At 53.2% G+C, this 24,067-nt stretch overlaps 1 protein-coding gene across 1 annotated transcript in view; it reads left to right on the plus strand.

Annotated features, from left to right (window-relative positions):
* Positions 1-24,067, plus strand: part of LOC144952362 (adhesion G protein-coupled receptor L2-like) — a 220,879-nt gene that overhangs the window by 144,207 nt on the left and 52,605 nt on the right. Inside the window, 4 exon segments of the mRNA XM_078882747.1 lie at positions 4,711-5,016; positions 5,018-5,288; positions 18,315-18,418; positions 18,930-19,092. Of these exon segments, the coding sequence (XP_078738873.1) occupies positions 4,711-5,016; positions 5,018-5,288; positions 18,315-18,418; positions 18,930-19,092 (844 nt within the window).

Below are 24,067 nucleotides of genomic sequence, written 5' to 3' on the forward strand. Positions count from 1 at the left end.
CGAGTCGATAACGGAATTTGGCTTACCGGTGTGCCTCAGTTCGGGAGATCTTAATCTGTGTGTGCGCGCGCGTGTATACAGGACACATCGGGTTATTATATTTATTTTAACAAATCACATACACGTGTGTAATCTGAAAAGGAAGAGGGAAAAAAACAGATGTTAATAATGCTAATAAATAAAATGTTAAGTAAAATAATCAACAATGAAAATGTTTCGATGCCAGTGGTAAACATAAGCATGATAACCCCACGTGTCCTGACTTACGGTGCAAAAGAAGTTCAACGTGCATACGTACATCGCCTTCCTACGACGGGATGGGTCACAAATGGGTGACGCGGTGGCTAGGAGATGTTAACTACCTCGCCTGGTGTGTACAGGAGGAGGAGGAGGGTCGTCGTGGTTTCGATCCCGACCCTGACGTGGATTTTTGCTCCGGACCCTGCGGTTTTTTCCTCCACGTTCATAGACACGCGTTGGGCGATCGTCTGTGGCCGGGTCGATTCTGAAAAATTAGCTCAATGGCAGCTCGTGGTCTAGAGTTTAAACGTTGCCAAATGACGACGAAAATCTTCTTGGTTCTTTCGGTAAAGTCACGTAGAAGGGAAATAATAAAATAAATAAAATAAAACATCATATTCTATTATATTATTTTATTATTTTATTACTTTGCTATTTTATTATTTCCCTTCTACGTGCCTTTACCGAAAGAACCAAGAAGATGAATCCCTGCAGTCACGAAAGCTTTCAGTCGAGACGAAGAAAATGTCGCGACAAATCTGAAAGCCGAGCGCAGGGGGCAGATGCAGCGATCGTGGATAACGCCCATGGACGGAAAAGAGGAGGATCCGCTTGGGTTCGAGAACACGCGCGCAGAGTCGATGCGACGCGTGGTACGTGAATGAGAGCAGGGCTGGCTTGGTCCGTATCGTGTCACCACTAGAAGGCCGGCCCCAATGTACGACACTGGTGATGGACTGGCAGCCATAGGATGCGGAGTGCGTCCAAAGGGCACGGCCATCGTGGAGATGAAGCGGCGATGAGATAGGGTTGACTTGCGGGATCGAATTGGATTATGGCTAACGCTCCCACTCGCGCGCTCACACACGCAAGACACTCACACACGCTCGCTCACACACTCACACTCTCACACTCGCTCACTCACACACTCACACGCGCTAAACACACTCGCTCACACACACACTCGCTCACACACACACTCGCTCACACATACACTCACACACTCGCTCGCACACACACTCGCTCACACACTCGGTCACACACACACTCACACACTCGCTCACACACACACTCACACACTCGCTCACACACTCGCTCACACACACTCGCTCACACACTCGCTCACACACACACTCGCTCACACACACACTCGCTCACACACACTCACACACTCGCTCACACACTCGCTCACACACTCGCTCACACACTCGCTCACACACACGCTCACACACTCACACTCACACACTCGCTCACACACTCATACACACACTCACACACACACACTCGCTCAGACACTCACACGCGCTAAACACACTCAGAAACTCGCTCACTCGCACACACACACACCGCACGCACACTCACACACTCACACGCTCACACACACACTCGCTCACACATACACTCACACACTCGCTCGCACACACACTCGCTCACACACTCGGTCACACACACACTCACACACTCGCTCACACACACACTCACACACTCGCTCACACACACTCGCTCACACACTCGCTCACACACACACTCGCTCACACACACACTCGCTCACACACACTCACACACTCGCTCACACACTCGCTCACACACTCGCTCACACACACGCTCACACACTCACACTCACACACTCGCTCACACACTCATACACACACTCACACACACACACTCGCTCAGACACTCACACGCGCTAAACACACTCAGAAACTCGCTCACTCGCACACACACACACCGCACGCACACTCACACACTCACACGCTCACACACACACTCGCTCACACACTCGCTCACACACACTTGCTCACACACTCACACACTCAGAAACTCACACTCAAACACCTTCACACCTCCACCTCCTCTCTCGCTCACACGCTGCGAGGAGCGCCCCCCACGCACTTAACTTGTGCTCTTCAAAGACAAAGATCCCCCGTAAAGCCTTCCACGGACTGTTGGGGCAAGTGCTGTTAGCGAGCAGCACCTGTGATGGGCGGGCGCAGCGCACGAGGGGGTGATGTGGCCAGAACCATCACGCCCGGATCTCTCGCGCTCACACCTTCACCCACTCACCCACTCTCCCCCCCTCACTCTCACCTTACCTCTCCCCAACCACCCCCTCTCCCTCCCTACCTTTCACTCACACGCACACTCATCTCTCCCCACACTCACTCACTCACCTCACACACTCCCTCACCGCTCCCTCACACACTCAACTCACTACTCACACTCACTCCCTCACTCACACACTCACTCACCTCTCACACACACACACTCACTCCCTCACCTCTCCCTCACACACTCACCTCGCACACTCACTCACTCACCTCACACACTCCCTCACCGCTCCCTCACACACTCAACTCACTACTCACACTCACTCCCTCACTCACACACTCACTCACCTCTCACACACACACACTCACTCCCTCACCTCTCCCTCACACACTCACCTCTCCCACACACACTCACCTCTCCCTCACACACTCACCTCGCACACACACTCACTCACCGCTCCCTCACACACACTCACCTCACCGTCATATACACTCACATCTCCCTCACACACTCACCTCTCACACACACACACTCACCTCTCACTCACTCTCCCTCGCCTCTCCCCCCCCCACACACCCACCTAACATCTCCCTCCCCCACTCACCCAACCTCTCCCCCCCCCACTCACTCACCCAACCTCCCCCCACACTCACCCAATCTCCTCCCCCCACACACTCACCCTCCCTCTCCCCCCCCCCACTCACCCAATCTCTCCACACACTCACCCAACCTCCCCCCCACACTCACCCAACCTCTCCCCCCCCCACTCACCCAACCTCTCCCCCCACCACACACTCACCCTCCCTCTCCCCCCCACTCACTCACCCAACCTCCCCACACACACACCCAACCTCCCCCCCCACACACACACACCCTCCCTCTCCCCCCCCCACTCACTCACCCAACCTCCCACACACACACCCCAACCTCCCCCCCCCCCACACTCACCCAACCTCTCCCTCCCCCACTCACCAACCCCCCCCCCCCACACTCACCCAACCTCTCCCTCCCCCACTCACCCAACCTCTCCCCCCCCCCACACACTCACCCTCCCTCTCCCCCCCCCCCCCACTCACTCACCCAACCTCCCCACACACTCACCCAACCTCCCCCCCCCCACACTCACCCAACCTCTCCCTCCCCCACTCACCCAACCTCTCCCTCCCCCCGCACTCACCCAACCTCTCCCCCCCCCCACGCACTCACCCAACCTCTCCCCCCCCACTCACCCAACCTCTCCCTCCCCCACTCACCCAACCTCTCCCTCCCCCCACACTCACCCAACCTCTCCCCCCCCCCCCACGCACTCACCCAACCTCCCCCCCCCCACGCACTCACCCAACCTCTCCCTCCCCCCACACTCACCCAACCTCTCCCCCCCACGCACTCACTCAACTTCTCCCCCCCCCCCCCACGCACTCACCCAACCTCTCCCCCCCACTCACCAAACCTCTCCCCCCCCCCCCCACGCACTCACCCAACATCTCCCTCCCCCCACTCACTCACCTAACATCTCCCTCCCCCCACTCACCAACCTCTCCCCTCCCCCCACTCACTCACCCAACCTCTCCCCCCCCCACTCACCAACCTCTCCCCCCCCACACTCACCAACCTCTCCCTCCCCCACTCACCCAACCTCTCCCCCCCCCACACACTCACCCACCCTCTCCCCCCCCCACTCACTCACCCAACCTCCCCACACACTCACCCAACCTCCCCCCCCCACACACACTCACCCTCCCTCTCCCCCCCCCACTCACTCACCCAACCTCCCCACACACTCACCCAACCTCCCCCCCCCACACTCACCCAACCTCTCCCTCCCTCACTCACCCAACCTCTCCCCCCCCCCCCCACACACTCACCCTCCCTCTCCCCCCCCACTCACTCACCCAACCTCCCCACAACACTCACCCAACCTCCCCCCCCCCCACACTCACCCAACCTCCCCTCCCCCACTCACCCAACCTCCACCCCCCCACACTCACCCAACCTCTCCCTCCCCCACTCACCCAACCTCTCCCTCCCCCCACACTCACCCAACCTCTCCCCCCCCAGGCACTCACCCAACCTTTCCCCCCCCCACTCACCCAACCCTCTCCCTCCCCCACTCACCCAACCTCTCCCTCCCCCCACACTCACCCAACCTCTCCCCCCCCACGCACTCACGCAACCTCCCCCCCCCCCACGCACTCACCCAACCTCTCCCCCCCCACTCACCAAACCTCTCCCCCCCCCCCACTCACCCAACCTCTCCCCCCCCCCCCCCCCCACTCACTCACCCAACCTCCCCACACACTCACCCAACCTCTCCCCCCCCACTCACCAAACCTCTCACCCCCACACTCACCAAACCTCTCCCTCCCCCCACACACTCACCCAACCTCTCCCCCCCCCCACCCCCCCCACGCGCGGTCGCAGGAGCGAACGCGCAACGTCGTCAAGTTCGACCTGCGCACGCGCGTCAAGAGCGGCGAGGCGTTCATCCCCAACGCCAACTACCACGACACGTCGCCCTACCGCTGGGGCGGCAAGTCCGACATCGACCTGGCGGCCGACGAGAACGGCCTCTGGGTCATCTACGCGACGGAGCAGAACAACGGGCGCGTGGTGGTGAGCCACTTCAACCCGTACACGCTGCGCGTCGAGGCCTCCTGGGAGACGGCCTACGACAAGCGCTCGGCCTCCAACGCCTTCATGGCGTGCGGCGTCCTCTACGTCCTGCGCCTCGACCTACGAGGACGACGGCGACGGGGGGTCGGACTCCGCCGCGGCCGGAGGAGGAGGAGGAGGAGGCGGGGGGGGGACGAGCGACCGCATCGACTACGTGTACGACACCAACTCGCAGCGGGAAGCGCGCGTCTCCATCCCGTTCCCCAACCCGTACCAGTTCATCACGTCGGTGCAGTACAACCCGCGCGACGGGGCCCTCTACGTGTGGAACAACCACCACGTGCTGCGCTACACGCTGCACTTTGGACCGCCGGATCCCACTGCAGGTGAGCGGTGGGGTGGGGGGGGGTGGGGCGGGTTTAGGGGAGCGGGGGGGTAGTGGTTGGATTGGCCGTGTTCTGTCTACATGACAACCCTTGCTGGTCGGCTGTGTCGGGCGGTGGCGGGTTTTAACGACACGTTTATTTGTGCGCCTTTTGGCGTCATCTGGTCCAACACCATGTGAGACTAGGCTCTAAGGAAAGTTGTCTCTCGGGTGTGGACCAATCAACTTCAAGGACAGTGCACATACATTATCAGAGTTGTGTTTTTTGTTTGCATCTACGACTGCAGGTATTGTGTTCAATGCAAACATGACTCCTTGTAAAAAAGGTGTCAGTTTTGTTGCCAGAAAAAAGGGTAAAAAACCAATGATCAGAGTGAGTTAAACAAAAGCGTGTATTTTTTACTGGCAAATGAGGTTCCAGTGGTGTAAATGCTTCACCCCGAGCTCTCATACTCTGATGGTGCATTGTCTCTGAGTTGTGCGCCTTTTGGCGTCATCTGGTCCAACACCATGTGAGACTAGGCTCTAAGGAAAGCTGTCTCTCGGGTGTGGACCAATCAACTTCAAGGACAGTGCACATACATTATCAGAGTTATGTTTTTTGTTTGCATTCCGACCGCAGGTATTGTGGTCAATGCAAACATGACTCCTTGTAAAAAAAGGTGTCAGTTTTGTTGCCAGTTAAAGGGTAAAAACCAATGATCAACGACACGTTTATTTATTTACGCGATCTAACCCAAAAACCTCTGTTGTGGTTGGATTGGAGGTCAGAGTACGCCGTGTCTTGCAGTTCCACGGCGGTGTAGATGGAGTTATGACAATGGTAATAGTATTATTTTGGGTCTTTCGGTAAAGTCACGTGTATGGTTCAAAAAGTAATTAGATCAATGAAAAAACTGCGGACGTTTCGATCGCAGCACACGCGATCGTCATTAGGTGGAAAAAGTTCGGGGGGGAAACTATAAAGGCAAACTGTTTTTAAATCCTTTATATTAAGTTCACTTGCGCGCTTGCTTGCTTGCTTACGACCGTGCAAATCTTTCGGTCGTTTTTTAACCCACTTCCCGTGATCCAATTGAGCTGACATTTCCCACACAGACTCGTTGTGCGTGACAATTAATGTTCGGGACAAAAATATTATATTTAATTACCAATTGCTTAATGGTGCCATGCAATCATCTGACCCATAGGTGGCAGCCATCTCAAGCCAGAGGACGAGATGACTCTAGCCGCCACGCATATAAAGGATTTATCGTGAGAAACTTTGTTTTTACGGGTTATACTTGTTAGAGGTTTAAAATTGCCGTTTCCCAGGTGTCCTGTTATCAGAACGAAGTTCTAAACGTCGTAGTTTTTTCGTTTTTTTTTAATCTACGCGACTTTCCCGAAAGGCCCAAATAATATGAATTCCTGCAGTCAGGAATTCATAATAGTGATGATAAAAATGAATTCCGATTTAAAGCTTTCGTGGCTGCAAGGATTCATATTCTTGGTTCTTTCGGTAAAGTCACGTAGAAGGGAAACAATAAAATAATAATAAAACATAAAAAAAGATTTTATTTAAATAATAATTAAATCTATTCTTTTATTAGGTTTTATTTTTATTATTTTATTATTTCCCTTCTACGTGTCTTTACCGAAAGAACCACGAATACAAATGAATTCGCTTGCTCCTGCCACTGCTGGCGGAAGGGATTCTACTCGAGGGAGCTTCTAGAGAGGGTACTTGGCCTACTCTTCCATCCTGGCCAGACTGCTTTGAGAGGCGGGAGTACGGGGGGGGGACACACTTTGGCCCACCGTAGCGAACTATCCCATCGACGAACTGGTCTACAGAAGCCGGTTTAACCACGAGTGGCTGAATCCGTGGATTCATAATGCAGAATATCTGTCTCTCAACCTTGAGGCACCTAACCGCCTCTGCCAATGATCCCACCGCTTATTGTGAGGCTGGAGCAGGTGACGTTTGATCAACTATTAGGAAGCCACTGGTAGCAAAGCACTTTTAAATCCAGATTGAAAGCTCATTTCTTTAGAACGGCTTTTTGTGTTTAGTTTTTGCCTTTCCCCCACACCTTTGATTCACATGGTCGGCTACGTACGGTGCAAAAGAAGTTCAACACACGTGCATACATAGACTCGCACAGAAACCAATAGACTCATCACACAGAGACCCATAGAATCATCACACAGAGACCCATAGACTGGCACAGAAACCCATAGACTCATCACACAGAGACCCATAGACTCGCACAGAGACCCATAGACTCATCACACAGAGACCCATAGAATCATCACACAGAGACCCATAGACTGGCACAGAAACCCATAGACTCATCACACAGAGACCCATAGACTGGCACAGAAACCCATAGACTCATCACACAGAGACCCATAGAATCATCACACAGAGACCCATAGACTGGCACAGAAACCCATAGACTCATCACACAGAGACCCATAGACTCGCACAGAGACCCATAGACTCATCACACAGAGACCCATAGAATCATCACACAGAGACCCATAGACTGGCACAGAAACCCATAGACTCATCACACAGAGACCCATAGACTCGCACAGAGACCCATAGACTCATCACACAGAGACCCATAGAATCATCACACAGAGACCCATAGACTGGCACAGAAACCCATAGACTTATCACACAGAGACCCATAGACTCGCACAGAAACCCATAGACTCATCACACAGAGACCCATAGACTCGCACAGAACCCCATAGACTCATTACACAGAGACCCATAGACTCACACAGAGACCCATATAATCATCACACAGAGACCCATAGACTGGCACAGAAACCCATAGACTCATCACACAGAGACCCATAGACTCACACAGAAACCCATAGACTCATCAACCAGAGACCCATAGACTCGCACAGAAACCCATAGACTCGCACAGAAACCCATAGAATCATCACACAGAGACCCATAGACTGGCACAGAGACCCATAGACTCGCACACAGAGACCCATAGACTCGCACAGAAACCCATAGAATCATCACACAGAGACCCATAGACTCGCACAGAAACCCATAGAATCATCACACAGAAACCCATAGACTGGCACAGAAACCCATAGACTCATCACACAGAGACCCATAGACTCGCACAGAGACCCATAGACTCATCACACAGAGACCCATAGACTCGCACAGAAACCCATAGACTCATCACACAGAGACCCATAGACTCGCACAGAAACCCATAGACTCGCACAGAAACCCATAGAATCATCACACAGAGACCCATAGATTCGCACAGAAGCCCATAGAATCATCACACAGAAACCCATAGACTCATCACACAGAAACCCATAGACTCACACAGAAACCCATAGACTCATCACACAGAGACCCATAGACTCATCACACAGAGACCCATAGACTCGCACAGAGACCCATAGACTCATCACACAGAGACCCATAGACTCGCACAGAAACCCATAGAATCATCACACAGAGACCCATAGACTCGCACAGAAACCCATAGACTCGCACAAAAACCCATAGACTCATCACACAGAGACCCATAGACTCGCACAGAAACCCATAGAATCATCACACAGAGACCCATAGACTCGCACACAGAGACCCATAGACTCGCACAGAAACCCATAGAATCATCACACAGAGACCCATAGACTCGCACAGAAACCCATAGAATCATCACACAGAAACCCATAGACTCATTACACAGAAACCCATAGACTCATCACACAGAGACCCATAGACTCGCACACTGCATCGCGCGGCGCTTTCAGATCGGACTTCTGCGGCCGTCTGGAACGCTCTTCCTTCCGATTTAAGGAAACCACTTTAGCTATGCAACTTTTAACTCGTCATCGAGATCGACAAACTCACTTCTTTAGAACTGCTTTTTTGCGTTTAGTTTGTTGTCCTTGCCCTGCACCGTCGGCTACGTACGGTGGAAAAGAAGTTCAGTTTAAGTTGGACAAGAAAGTGAGCACGCTGCGATACGAACACGGTCATGACTCCCCGAGTTGGATTCCCGCACACGGGCTCCAATGCCGATGACGCTCATCTAAGCTGGTCTTGGGCCTCCTCTAGGTCGACTCGGCCTCAAAATTAGTATCTGCCGGAGTGTGTAAATATCTCCACCGCGGAGATAAAGGTGACTCTCGCCATTGTGCCGGTCACCCACCCCCTCATTTGCTTTGCCGGCCTTCATGGGCCAGCAATCGTGGGATCTTTGGTGTAGGAAAACGTGGTGGTGTTGTTGGTCATGATAATTGTGGTGATTCTCGTGATCGTGGTGATGCTGGTGATAGTGTTGGTGGTAGCGGTGGGTGGTGCTGGTAGAGGTGGTTGTAGTGATGTTGGGCGAGGGTTGCCATATCAGAGATTCAAATGAACCGGACCATATAAGCAGGAGAAGAAAAACACGAATATGCCACTTGAACAGAAGAGGCAAAAAAAAACTGCATGGAAATGCATCGCGTTGAGTGGTGTCGTATTAAAAACCGGGGCTCTTAACATTCTGGGCAGCCTCTCAGATTTCCCAGGACATCTGCCTCAAAGCAAGGACGACGTTGAGAATGCCTTTGTTGAGTGCCAACCCGAGTGGGTGGTGGTGGTGGTGGTGATGGGACGGTTAATGATGGTGACAAAAGGCGTCCCAGCGTGGTGCTGGCCACCCACCCACCCCACCCAACCCCCCCCTTGTGTGCCGTGCCAGCCTTCAAAGGTGCTCGCTCACAGCACTTGCTTCGTGATAATAATAATGATGGTGGTGATGATGAATATGGTGGTGGGGGTCTTAATTACAGCTGGGCCTGTCGAGATTAGCAAGCTGCAAAATTATTTGCCCATCCACCACACATCCGGCCTGGCTACCAACAATACGGAAAATAGTCGCTGGCTAATTAAACTCGAGACACACACACACATTCCCACGCCAAAATACAATGATTCTCAGTATAGCATTTAACTTGCTGTAGGGGCAAGTGCTGTTAGCGAGCACCTATGAAGGCACATGAGGGAGTTTGGTGGCCAGCACCACGCTCAGCGTGCTGATGCTGCTCCCTACACACACACAAAGACAAAGATCCCCCGTATAGCCTTAACAGACTGTAGGGGCAAGTGCTGTTAGCGAGCACCTATGAAGGCCAGAACGGTACACGAGGGGGTGGGTGGCCAGCGCCACGCCCGACCGCCTTTGTCTCCCCAGTGGCGATGTTTGCACACCGCACCAGGTACTCATTTGAGGCTGAGTCGACCTAGGGGAGGCCCAGGACCGGTTCAGATAATCGTCACTGGCGTTGGCCGTGAGCGGGAATCGAACCTGGGTCACCGGGTTCATAGCGCAGCGCGCTAATCGCTACACTACCGCTCCCCACACACACACACACACTCTTTCACACCCACACACACAACAACAACAGCTGCCATTCACCACTAAGTGGGTCGGTGACGCCACCACGGCCCTTGTGCCAGGCTAGATGCACTTTGAGGCTACTGTGAAGTGTCGAAGGCTCGCTGACAGGAGGTCACGGGACAGACCCAGGTGTTATGGCTAACTTACTGATACTCATGACAGATGCATCAATTGTGCTCCCCGCCTGCCAACTTTGCAGAATTATTAGCCGCCCATCGCGCTCCGCTTGTTGTTTTAAGCGTTGTTGCTCCTCCGCCTTCCGCTGCTTTTGGAGGGCAGCTGCCTCCCAACTGCCCAGTAGAATTCCTTCAGTCATCGCCAAGTCCACCCAGCTCCACATCCTCCTCTGCCGTGCCGCGCCATCTCTTCCCCAGCCCGTGCCGCAACCAGTTTAACCCCCTCTGTCCGGTCGAACAAAAGCTGCTTGGGCATGCGGTGCCCGAGCACGTGGTGGCCGGGCACGTGGGCTGCATGACACCCAGCCAACGCAGCCCCGCACACAAATATTCCCCTTACGTAGCCTTCAACAGGCTGTAGGGGAGCAAGTGCTGTTAGCGAGCACCTATGAAGGCCGGCACGGCACACGACGGCGTCAGTGGCCAGCACCACGCCCGGCCGACCCTTCGTCTCCCCACGTGGCGATGTTTACACACACCGCACCGTGGTACTCATTTGAGGCCGAGTCGACCTAGGGGAGGCCCACGACCGGTTCGGACAATCGTCACCGGTGTTGGTCGCCGTGAGCGGGAATCGAACTCCGGCGGGCGGGTTTCGTAGCGCAGTGCGCTCACCGCTGCGCCTCCGCTCCCCCCCCCCCCCACACACACACCACCCTCCCACACACCACCCTCGCAAGACACACACATGCACGCACACAGCACGTACACGCACGCACCACGCCACGAACGCACACTGGTATTTTGCTTGATTTACCCATCCCGTGGGAACTCTGGGTGGGTGAGCTCGTTAAGAGCATTCGCCCCCCCCCCTCCTCCTCCCCACTAGTCGTGTATACAGACAAAGGTCCCCCGTATAGCCTTAACATTCTGTAGGGGCAAGTGCTGTTGGCGAGTAGCACCTATGAAGACCGGCACGGTGGCACACGAGGGGGTGGCCAGCACGACGCCAGGCCGCCTTTGTCTTCCCAGTGGCGATGTTTACACACCGCACCAGGTACTCATTTGAGGCCGAGTCGACCTAGGGGAGGCCCAGGACCGATCTGGATAATCGTCATTGGAGTTGGTGGCCGTGGGCGGGAATCGAACTCGGGTAGCCGGATTCGTAGCGCTAACCACTGCACTGCCGCTCCCCATGTGTATACAAAGGCAAAGATCCCCCGTAAAGCCGCGACAGAATATTGGGGCAAGTGCTGTTATAAAGATCCCCCGTATAACCTCAACAGAATGTTGGGGCAAGTGCTGTTATAAAGGTCCCCCGTATAACCTCAACAGAATGTTGGGGCAATTGCTGTTATAAAGGTCCCCCGTATAACCTCAACAGAATGTTGGGGCAAGTGCTGTTATAAAGATCCCCCGTATAGCCTCAACAGAATGTTGGGGCAAGTGCTGTTATAAAGGTCCCCCGTATAACCTCAACAGAATGTTGGGGCAATTGCTGTTATAAAGGTCCCCCGTATAGCCTCAACAGAATGTTGGGGCAAGTGCTGTTATATAGATCCCCCGTATAGCCTCAACAGACTGTAGGGACAAGTGCTGTTAGCGAGCACCTATGAAGGCCGGAACGGTACACGAGGGGGTGGGTGGCCAGCACCACGCCCGACCGCCTTTGTCTCCCCAGTGACGATGTTTACACACCGCACCAGGTACTCATTTCAGGCCGAGTCGACCTAGGGGAGGCCCAGGACCGGTGCAGATAATCGTCACTAGCGTTGGCCGTGAGCGGGGAATCGAACTCGGGCCGCCAGGTTCAGAACGCAGCATCGCGCTAACCGCTGCACCACCGCTCCCCGCACACACACACGTACCCAGGCGAGCACGGGCGTGTACATGTTTATATTCTAACACCAAAACGTCGTCGCATCTCATTCTCTCTCGCTCTCTCTCTCACCCACTCTCTCTCTTCCTGTTCGAGAGCCATCTGTGCGCATTTAATAGGGGCTGATAGATGCCATTACGGTGCCATTATGATTGAAAGGCCGCGTGCTGGCGGCAACCCACGGAGGACGCGCGCGCGGAGCATCTGCGGCGGCGGGCCCCATTGTTAACCCGACAATTAGCGGCATCATTAAAAAGTAAAGCGTGGCGATTCTCAGGTGTACAGCGAGGAGCGGGTGGGGGGCACTGTGTTCTTTGTTAATTGCTATTGTTGACGGATGCTCTGTTTTTTGGGAGGTTTGAAAAAAAATCTAGAATTCTGCCCACCTTCCCCCGTTGGCTAAATTGTCCGCTTAAGCGTCGCGATTAATTATTTTTGTTTCGATTTAAAGCTTCTTTCGTGACTGCAGGGATTCATCTTCTTGGTTCTTTCGGTAAAGTCACGTAGAAGGGAAGTAATAAAATAATAAAATAATATTTATTATGTTTTTTTTTATTACTTACCTTCTACGTGACTTTACCGAAAGAACCAATAAGATAATTATTTTTGGTTTAGTGGTTGCGTTCCCGTCATAGTCTGTCATCAGCAGCGCCATCGTCACCTGCTGCATGAAAGCACTCTTCAATCTGCCGCCATCTCTCCCCGCCGTCATGCCGTGCGTCGTATTCTGCGGGTTATAAGATGCACCCCATCACCATCACCTCCCCCCCTCAATCTGTAAAACTTTATTGACACAGGACGCAAGTTTTGGAGGTTTTGGAGTGCTTCTTACCTTCCAGAGCGTGTTATAATCCAGAGAACGCGTTTGTTCAAAATCCACCTGCCACACCGGCACCGGCACGCTAGCCGGTGTCCTCCGCTGCCTCCTCACCTCGTCGGGCCTACCGTGGGATTGTGGCATTTACGCCGCTCGCTAGGCAGTCGGTGAGTGGTGTTTCGGGGTGTTGGTGTGGGCAGCCTTCTCTTGAGGGGGGGTACGTAATGGCCGTGTCGGATGACAAGGGCTGGCACCGCTGAGGCTTTTAGGCCCGAATCGAGGGCCCCTTCGTTTAGCGAGGTGATGGGTTCAGGCCAGGTTACAAATAACTTGACGAGAAAAAGGTAACGCCCCCCCCCCAACCACCCCATTCTATTTGGCTTTAAACTGTTAACTACGAAACTATTTTCATTTTACCGTGTAAGGCCCACTGAGCTATGCAACTCTATTTCAGAAGCGACTCATCATCGTCACGTGGAAATCTAAAGCAGTCAAATTCTGTCAAAATTATGTTCATTCTAAATGTGGAGGGAAAAACCGGAGGACCCGGAGAAAAAAAATCCACGCAACCACAGAGAGAGAGAGACACGCAAACCCTAAATATACAGCAGGCTTGGTCAGGATCGGGATCGAACCCACGACCTCCTGTATACCAGGCGAGGTAGTCAACATCTCACAACTATGATGATGACGACGATGATGAGAGAGATACCACAAACTCCAAAGATGCAGCAGGCATGGTCAGGATCGGGATCGAACCCACGACCTCCTGTATACCAGGCGAGGTAGTTAACATCTATGCCACTGCCGTGCCCAAGTTGAGTTTGCGGTCAACAGACACTCGCTTTTGCATTCATATTCGTCACAACGACTCAAAAGTGATTTTCCTGCTCAAAAACAACGTTGAGGCATTGGCGCTCATCTCCGGCTTACAACCCTGAGCCAGCGGTGGGAATTCCACATTCATATGGCAGGGTCAAGTCTATCCACAGGACAGCGTAATTACATTCGGAGTGAGTGATTAAATCCAGCTCCAAACTGACCAGAGGTAGGAATACCTTTTAAACCAGAGGTAGGACCCATCTATGGCCTGTGGCTTCACTTCGCAAGGCCCACAGCCGCATGAGGCCAACCACAGATGATTGCTATCCATCACCGCGAGGAGTTTATCTTAGCGGCACTAATCGGGAACTCGAGGGCCATGTTTTTCGACCGGCTAAACGGCGCTGCGTTTCTAATTCCAGCGCTCTCAAATCGCGCCTATCACCGCAACCTCACTCAGGGTGACCTTGTAAGAGTAGAACTCTTCAATTGGGGCGCCAACGGTGGCGAGATGTTGTTAACTACCTCGCCTGGTATGTGGGAGGTCTAGATTTGAAGCTTTCGTGACTGCAAGGATTCATACTCTTAGTTCTTTCGGTAAAGTCACGTAGGTGAAAAATGAAATTAAAATTAATTAAAAAATAAAAAATCACGACGTTTCGGAGGCAACACAAGCTTCCGTCTTCAGGTGAAACTGTCACTTGATACAGATTTTTTTGCTGTGACAGTTTCACCTGAAGACGGAAGCTTGTGTTGCCTCCGAAACGTCGTGATTTTATTGTTTTTATTTTTTATTAATTTAAATTTCATTTTTTACCTACGTGACTTTACCGGAAAGCACTAAGAGTATGTGGGAGGTCATGGGTTCGAAACCAACCCTGATGCCTGCTGTGTATTTGGAGTTTGCCTGTTCTCTCTGTGGTCGTGTGGATTTTTCTTCAGGTCCTCCGGTTTTTCCCCTCCGCATTTAGAATCGACGTCAACGCCTTCAGAGTATTTGGCTGCTATCAATTTCCACGTGACGATAAGACACTTTCGTTGAGCTATCATTTGTAATGGCCAGGTCGCTTCTGAAAATGAGCTACATAGCCCAGTGGGCCTTATCTGGTAAAAAATATTTTTTTTTTTATAGTTTAGATTAAATTCGTGAAAATGACATCGGAAGAACCGTAAAACGCAGCTTTTCCAGGAGCACGCTGTGGCTCAGCCTCCACGGTGTCCCGATAGAAAACGCCGGGAATAAACCTAGCTCCACACATTTAAAACGTAACCACTTACAGTACGTCAGTTTCCTTACAACCTTGCTGTGACAGGATAGACCGAGGTGTTTGAAAGTCCTGTTCGGCCCTCGGGTGCGCGACAGATTCCCCAGTCTTTCATTCCTCCCCGCCCTCTCACCCCCCCCCCCTCCTCGCCCCCCCCCCCCCGGCCACCGCCCCTCACCCAACTTTATCCTGATTGCGCCATCGGCATCACTCGGCCGTCGAGACAAGGTCTTAACCCTTTCACCGTTCCAAGATGTCCCACGAGTTGCGGGCTAGGGGTGTGACCCCCCCATCCCTAGAGTCGTGGAGTTCTTCCATTACTAGTACGGTACATTTCATTAAAGCGTGTTTTTGAAAAAGTTTTTTTAAATATTACTTATTTATATTCATGTGCAGAGAGCACATTTCCTCCCCCCCCCACCCCCGCTCCACTTCCCGCATGTGAAGCATCTGGAGATGCGGTCGCATTTAAAGCATCACATGTGAACTCTGGTCATCTTAGCAACAGCAGATTTGACGAGGCCATCGAACAAAGACGGTGGCCACCGCATCGCGACGTTTCAGATGCGCTTCTGCGGCCGTCTGGAACGCTCCTCCTTTCGATGTTAGGAAGCCACTGGCGCTATGCACTTCGAAATCAGCTCGATTGAAAACGAATTCCTCGGGAACTGCTTCCTGTGTTTAGGTCGTTGTCCTTCCCCCTCCCCGCACCTCCGATTCGCGCGGTCGGCCACGTACGGGGCGAAAGAAGTCCGCCGTAGGTGTCGTCGCTATGTAAGTTGTACTGTTTTGACCTCGGGGTCCATACAGTAGAGGTCAGCGCCCCTGCCCCCCCCCCCACCCCGCCGATTTTTTTATGTTTTACATTTCAGCTGGCACAGAACACAAACCGCGACGTAGTGGCGCTGTGGGGTTGTGGGGGGCGGAGGAGGGAGTGGTACAGAAACTCCACGGGCACAAGTCCCGAGCACCTGAGGGGGGGGGGGGGGGGTTTGGTGGGGGGAGATTGGGCAACACGCCGCTGCTGCTGCTGCTGCCGCCCTGCCGAGTGGAGACCGAGCGCCGGGGTTGCATGTTTACATTCACGTGGGGAGAGGGGCAGGTGTGAGGGTGGAAGAACTTCAGCAAGGGAGTCGAGGCAGCGATGGGGACGAAGGGGAGGGTGGAGAGGAGAAGGGGGGGGACCTGCCCCCCCCCCCCCGCAACCCCCCGCACCGATGTTTTTACGCAAGGGGGTAGATGCGACGCCGTTGCACGTACGACGAACGCCCCGTGGCACAGCCGACGAGCGGATACGAAAACTCCGGACGGAGCAAAAGGCCGGCGCGCGTCTATAATCGAGACCACGCTGCTGCCGTGGAAGCCAAGCAATGCCCAGCTCCTCCCGACAGCTCCCATTGCTTCGTCATTAGGCTAATTCCACACCGCAGCTGTGCACTTTAATTTCACGCCAGCCGCGTTATTATGCTCCCCGGTGGCAGCTCGACGGCAGGCTTCCACCAACTAAACTCGGCTCCGACGCTCGCTCGCTCGCTCGCTCGCTCGCTCACACCTCGCTCTCCCTGCTGCAAGGGGTGCGATGCAGGGACTGTGTTGTGCGCGGTGTGTGCCAAGGGCGTCTGTGTGCGTGCGTGTGTGTCCGTGTGAGAATCTCGAGAAATCCGATGTGCGTGCTATGAAGCTTCTTTTCACAGGCGTCCAGTAAAGATGTCCAGTATGACCAGGGTGTGATTCAGGACTGGGCTCTGTGTTGAGTGTGAAGTGTGTCTGTGTGTGTGTGTGCCTGTATATGTCTGTGTGTGTGTGTCTGTGTGTCTGTGTGTGTGTGTGGCGAGCGGTGGTGTAGCGGTTAGCGCGCTGCGCTATGAATCTGGCGACCCGAGTTCGATTCTCACTCACAGCCAACATTAAAACAAGAATAGGTGTTTGACCCTTTCTGGCAATAAAACCGGAGTTGTGTGGAGATGTTCAAACACCAAATAGAAACCTTTTTGCAAGGAATCAAGTTACTGCATTAACCACACTGATTGGCCTACACCAGAGAAAAAGTCTGTTGTTTCTGGTGTAGGCCAATAAGTTTCAAAGACAATGCATCACATAGGACCGGAGCGTGTTTTTGGTTTGCATGTTCACCGCATGTACCGTGTGTGGTTATTGCAGACTTGATTCTTTGCAAAGGATATCTATTTGGTATTTTAACATCTGAACACCTCCTGTTTTATCGCCCCAAAGGGGTAAAACCTATTGTCATTTTTCACACAGTGACCGACTTTGTTCGATGGTCGTGAACGGGGCAGTATGTGCGTATGCTGGAACTTTCTTTCGCACCCTACGTAGCCGACTACGCTTATCTGGGCGTCTCTGACGCTGCACCCGCCCGCTGCTCATAGGCCTCCCCCCCCCCCCCCCCCACACGAGTCGAGCGTGAGGCCAGAAAACTTTGAAGTGGCACAAACTTTGAACTCTTCGGGAAACCGGGGGGGGGATGGCCTTGCTGAAACCGGGGACGTTCGGCCAATCCAGGACGTTTGGTAGCTGTGAGCTGCTGCTCTTGGGTTGTGAATGTTTGCATGTTGTTCGTAGCCAATCGGAGGTGTCGAATGGCCGTCGCTGCTCTTGCCGTCGTTGATTGGGTGAATGTTAGTGTGCCGTGCCCGCGACGTCAACATGGTCGTTGGCTTTTGTGTGTGTTTCCCACAATGCAGTGCACGAGATTTCGACGATGGGGCCTTCCAGTGGAGGCAGCACCGCAAGTCCTCCGCGGAGCCACGTGGCAACGGTGCCGCCATTCCCTGCGCAACCGCCACAGGTAACGGTGGTGGTGGTATCAGCAATGGTGTTGGCAGTAGTGGTGGGGGTAATGGTGGTGGGGTGCGGTTAGCTCAGCGGTCAGCTCTACACCGCGCTACGAACCCGGCGACCCGAGTTCGATTCCCGCTCACGGCCAACACCGGCGACGATTATTTGAACCGCTCCTGGGCCTCCTCACCTAGGTCGACTCAGCCTCAAATAAGTAGCTGGTGCGGTGTGTAAAAACATCGCCACAGGCGGTCGGGCGTGGTGCTGGCAACCCATCCCCTGGCGTGCCGTGCCGGCCTTCAAAGGTGCTCGCGAACAGCACTTTCCGCAACAGCCTGTTAAAGGCTATACGGGGGGCAGTGGTAGTGGCGACTGTGGTGGCATTGCTGCTAATAGTGGTGGTGAGCGGTGGCGCGGTGATTTGTGCGCACTGCACCTCCGATTAGCACGCTTGGCTCTGCACGGTGCGAAAGAGGTTCAACCGACAACACTCGACTCTTGCCGCCGCATCTCCCCCGCAGGACACGACCGACGTGAAACCGGGAAACGTGGCGCCCGCCGACGTCGGCGGGGGCGGCACCCGCGTGCCCACATTCTGTCCCCCCACGCTCGCCCGCGCCGTCCAGTGGCCCCAGCTGCTGCAGGGCAAGACGGCGGAGAGGCCCTGTCCTGCGGGCACCGTCGGTGAGTCCGCCCGCCGCCCACCGCTCGTTCCTGCAATGCTGTCATCTTGACAAAGACTCGGGGCAAGTGCTGTTAGCGAGCACCTATGAAGGCCGGAACGGCACACGGAAGGGGTTGGGTGGGCCGGCACCACGCCCGGCCGCCTTTGTCTCCCTGCTCGCGATGTGTTTACAACGCATCGCACCAGGTGTGCTCGTTTGAGGCCGAGTCGACCTAGGGGAGGCCCACGACCGGTTCCGATGATCGTCACCGGTGTTGTGGGACTCCAACTCGGGTCGCCGGGCTCGGAGCGCAGCGTAGCGCTTACCGCTGCACCGCTGCTCCCCCCCCCACATCTTGTCATCTTGACACGCGCACCCCAGAGGTCGCAAACGGGTTTTGATTCCTTACCCGTACCCGTACCCGGCCGCACCAGGGTCGCAAACGGGTACCCGTACCCGGCCGGATACGGGTAGCCGGGTATCAGGTAGGGTACGGGTATCGGGTACCCGGTTGCGACCTCTGCTCTGTATCCGTGTCTCTGTCTCCCATATCTTCCTCTGTATCAGTGTCTCTATCTGCGTGTCTGTTTCTCTCACGTCTCCCTATGGCTGTGTCTCTATCTTTCTTTATTTCTATTTATTTGTGTCTGTGTCTGTATGTGTGTGCTCTCCCTGCCCCTGTCACCTCCGTCTCCGTTTTAGTGTCTCATGCTCTTATGTCTCTAGACCCCTCTCTGTCTATCTCTCTGCCTATTTATCTCTGTCACCCTATCTCTGTATCTTTTTCCTTTTTTAAATCCTTTATATTAAGTTCACTTGCTTGCTTGCTTGCGCGCTTACGACCGTGCAAATCTTTCGGTCGTTTTTTAACCCACTTCTCGTGATCCAATCGAGCTGACATTTTGCACACAGACTCGTTGTGCGTGACAATTTATTTTCGTGAACATTTTTTTCCATAACTTTACACTTTTTAGGAAAAAAAAATATTATATTTAATTACCAATTGCTTAATGGTGGCAGGCAATCATCTGACCCATAGGTGGCAGCCATCTCAAGCCAGAGGACGAGAGGACTCTAGCCGCCACGCATATAAAGGATTTATAGTGAAAAACTTTGTTTTTACGGGTACATTTTTTTGCCTCTCGGTCTATCTCTCTCCGGCTGTCTGTCTCCATTCTGTCTCTCGCTCTGTCTGTATCCCCCCCCCTCCTACCCGTGTCTCCCTTTGTCTCGCTGTCTAAGTCTGTGTCGGTACATCCCGTCTGTGGGGGGTTCGGGAGCGGAAGTCCAGCGGTTAGCGCTACGCTGCGCTACGAACCCGGCGACCCGAGTTCGATTCCCGCTCACGGCCACCAACACCCAGTGACGATTATCTCAACTCGTCCTGGGCCTCCGCTAGGTCGACTCGGCCTCAAATGAGTACCAGGAGCGATGTGTGAACATCGCCACTCGGGAGACAAAGGCGGCCGGGCGTGGTGCTGGCCACCCCACCCCCCTCGTGTGCCGTGACAGCCTTCATAGGTGCTGCTACTCGCTAACAGCACTTGCTCCAACGGTCTGTTAAAGGCTACACGCGGGGGTTATTTTGTCTTTGTGGGGTGGGGGAGGTGGTGAGACGTGGCAAGATGTGGTGTGGAGCTCAAGCCCCGCTCAACAATGTTGCCTTGAGGATATCACGTGGGAAACGCACATCCAATCGCACACATTCTCACCAATAATAGAGGTTTTTTTTGGGGTTAGATCGCGTAAATATATGAATGTGTCGTTAAAACCCGCCACCACCCGACACAGCCAACTAGTGAGGGGGTTGTCACGTAAACGTAACGTGGCCAATTCGTCACTAGTACAGCACGCCGGTGTAGTGTATAGTGTAGTGTATAGTGTAGTGTATAGTGTAGTGTATAGTGTAGTGTATGATAGTGTAGTGTAGTGTGTAGTAGTGTAGTGTATTGTGTATAATAGTGTAGTGTAGTGTGTAGTAGTGTAGTGTATTGTGTATAGTAGTGTAGTGTATAGTCGTGTAGTGTATAGTGTAGTGTGTAGTATCTAGTGTAGTGTGGAGTAGTGTAGTGTATTGTGTATAGTAGTGTAGTGTATGGTAGTATAGTGTATAGTAGTGTAGTGTATTGTGTATAGTAGTGTAGTGTATAGTGTAGTGTATAGTGTAGTGTGTAGTCGTGTATTGTATTGTGTATAGTAGTGTAGTCTATAGTGTAGTGTATAGTAGTGTAGTGTATTGTGTATAGTAGCATAGTGTATAGTGTAGTGTATAGTAGTATAGTGTATAGTGTAGTGTATAGTGTAGTATACTAGTACAGCACTCCGGTGTGTGTTGGAGAGCCAAGCAACGACATTTACAATCTGATTCCGTGACGTTTCGCCAGTAATTGCAACCAGCTTCATCAGGCGACATTCTCACCAAGTTGTTTCTTACGCTGCCAGTGGTTTGAAATTCCACATTCCTATAGGGCCCAAGTCTGTTCTTAATAAAAACAAAAAACAATCTCATCCCACATTGAACTGCTCAGAGCCACATGTTACACGTGGTTCTTATATTGCCAGCCGGAAGGGGCAGTGATGATGATGATGATGGTGATAATGATTGTGGTCATGGTGATGATGGTGGTAGTGGTGGTGATGTTGGTGGCGATGATCGTGATGGCGGTGGCAGTGATGGTGATGATTGTGATGATCGTGATGATGATGGTGATCGTGATGGTATCGTGGTGGTGATGTTGGTGGCGATGATCGTGATGGTGGTGGCAGTGATGGTGATGATCGTGATGATTGTGATGATGATGATGATGGTGATCATGATAGTATCGTGGTGGTGGTGGTGATGTTGGTGGCGATGATCGTGATGGCGGTGGCAGTGATGGTGATGATCGTGATGATTGCGATGATGATGATGATGGTGATCATGGTGGTATCGTGGTGGTGATGTTGGTGATTGTCAGGCTGTGTTCCCAGTAAACATTCAACGTTGGCCCACCGTTGAACCTATCACCTCGGCATTGAGAGCCGGAAAAATTAAACTCACTGATGCAGTTCATCGACACGTCTCTCACCGTCACGCATCGTCATGGACCAGTTAACCGCCCCCACCCAGTGCAGTACGCACAGTGCCAGACCTGTCAACCCATACGGTTTACCCGTATACTTGGCCATAGTAAATTGAACTTTCAGGTCTATACTGCGTAACAGCCGTTTCAATACGGGGAAACATTTTACTGGTAGGAACCACCTGGTTCCACCAACCCACAGGGGATTATTGTGTCCGTCCGTCCGTCGTGCATCCAAAAATGGGAGGGGTGGGGCTGGGTGGAGAGGGGAGGGTGGGGAGGGGCTGGGTGGGGAGGGTGGGGCTGGGTGGGGGGTGGGAGGGGCTGGGTGGGGAGGGTGGGGCTGGGTGGAGAGGGGAGGGTGGGGAGGGGCTGGGTGGGGAGGGTGGGGAGGGGCTGGGTGGGGAGGGGCTGGTCACCCCGTGGTGCCCTTATAAAACTCAACGTTTAACCTACTCACGCCGGCTTGTGCCCGCCCTCACAGTCGGGCATATTTGCGGAATACACCACGCCGCCGTTGACCCTGGCCATTGACCGAGCAACCCAACGTTCCTACCAGCTCCCTCCGCAGGAATGTGTTTTTTTTTGTCTATTTGTTTGTGTTTCTCCCTTGTGATGTACAATGAACGTTGAGATTCGTAAGGGGCACGGGGTAACCAACAAGGTCTGGGTTTGTCTGTAATAAGGTAGGGCACTGATATTTTACTTCCATTAATTTTAATGTTTTACCTACGTGACTTTACCGAAAAAACCTAAGAATATGAATCCTTGCAGTCACGAAAGCTTCAAATCTAGAATCACTGATAAGGGGTTGACAGGTTTGCGAAGCGTGATGGAACTGTCTTTCTCTATCGATGTCAGCATATCCGACCTTTTCACGTATCCACCCCATAACTCAGTCACCCACAGAGTTGGATATGCGACGTTGCAAGGTACTCTTAAGCCGAAGGCCAATTTTAGCCGCCTGCTCAAGCGAGCGTGAGGTGCAGGGGATTGTAGAGCTGGCGGTGGAAATTTCACGGTACTGTGGCAGGGAGCAGGTTATGACTTGGCAAAACAATAAGAAGTGTTACATTTCCACGAAGCAGTACCTGTTTTTTTTTAAATCCCCATGGATTTCGATAATTGGTTAACCATCACAACATGGACTTGACCTCCTGACCTTTCAACTGTGAGTCACGTGCTCTGACCACTGAGCCCCACCCAGCCAGCTCATTGTATCATATCATAGCTCATGTAGAGGCCTTTCTCAATCCACTGCTGGATGAAGAACTCCCGTGATCGACACACTATGTTGGTTTGACCATACTTCACCACGCTGGTCAGTGGACATTGGTGAAGATTGTTAGTCAGTTATTGCCGGTTTAGATATCACTCACGACCGGATGATCGCTGCGCGCGCCGTGATGATACACGGGTTCGTATCACAGCGCGCGCTAACCCATTTCCACGCAGAATCACAATCTTTCGGAAATCGGGAGTCTCTGTTCATCCCGGAGAAAATCCGATGGGCCACAAAGCTCTTTTGCGCAGACGTTCAGGAGATGAAAACCTCCTCGGCCAGAACGGGGCGCGCAGGGTTAAGGGTTAAAGCAGGCCCGCCGTTGGCGAACGCTTATCGAGGCCGACACGGTGCGCTAACCGCTGCACCGCCGCTCGCTCCAGCGAGATGACGGTGCCGCAGACGCGTGGAGTGGGGGGGGGGCGGGGGAGACGCGGGGGGGAACATTTCTATTTAGCACGGTTGGCTAACGTACGGTGCGAAAGAAGTTGAACGCACGCACATACGTAATCACCAGCGAAACGTCACGGTGTTCGAATAGTGCATGTTGTGGATTTACTCTCCAACACGCAACGCGGTGGGCTTGAAGTAGCAACTAACTGGCACGCTTTGTGTACGTGACGAGCCTTACCATGCTTGGCCGCGTCGCG

The sequence above is a fragment of the Lampetra fluviatilis genome, chromosome 3 (genome assembly GCF_964198595.1).
Source record: "Lampetra fluviatilis chromosome 3, kcLamFluv1.1, whole genome shotgun sequence".
NCBI lineage: Eukaryota > Metazoa > Chordata > Hyperoartia > Petromyzontiformes > Petromyzontidae > Lampetra > Lampetra fluviatilis.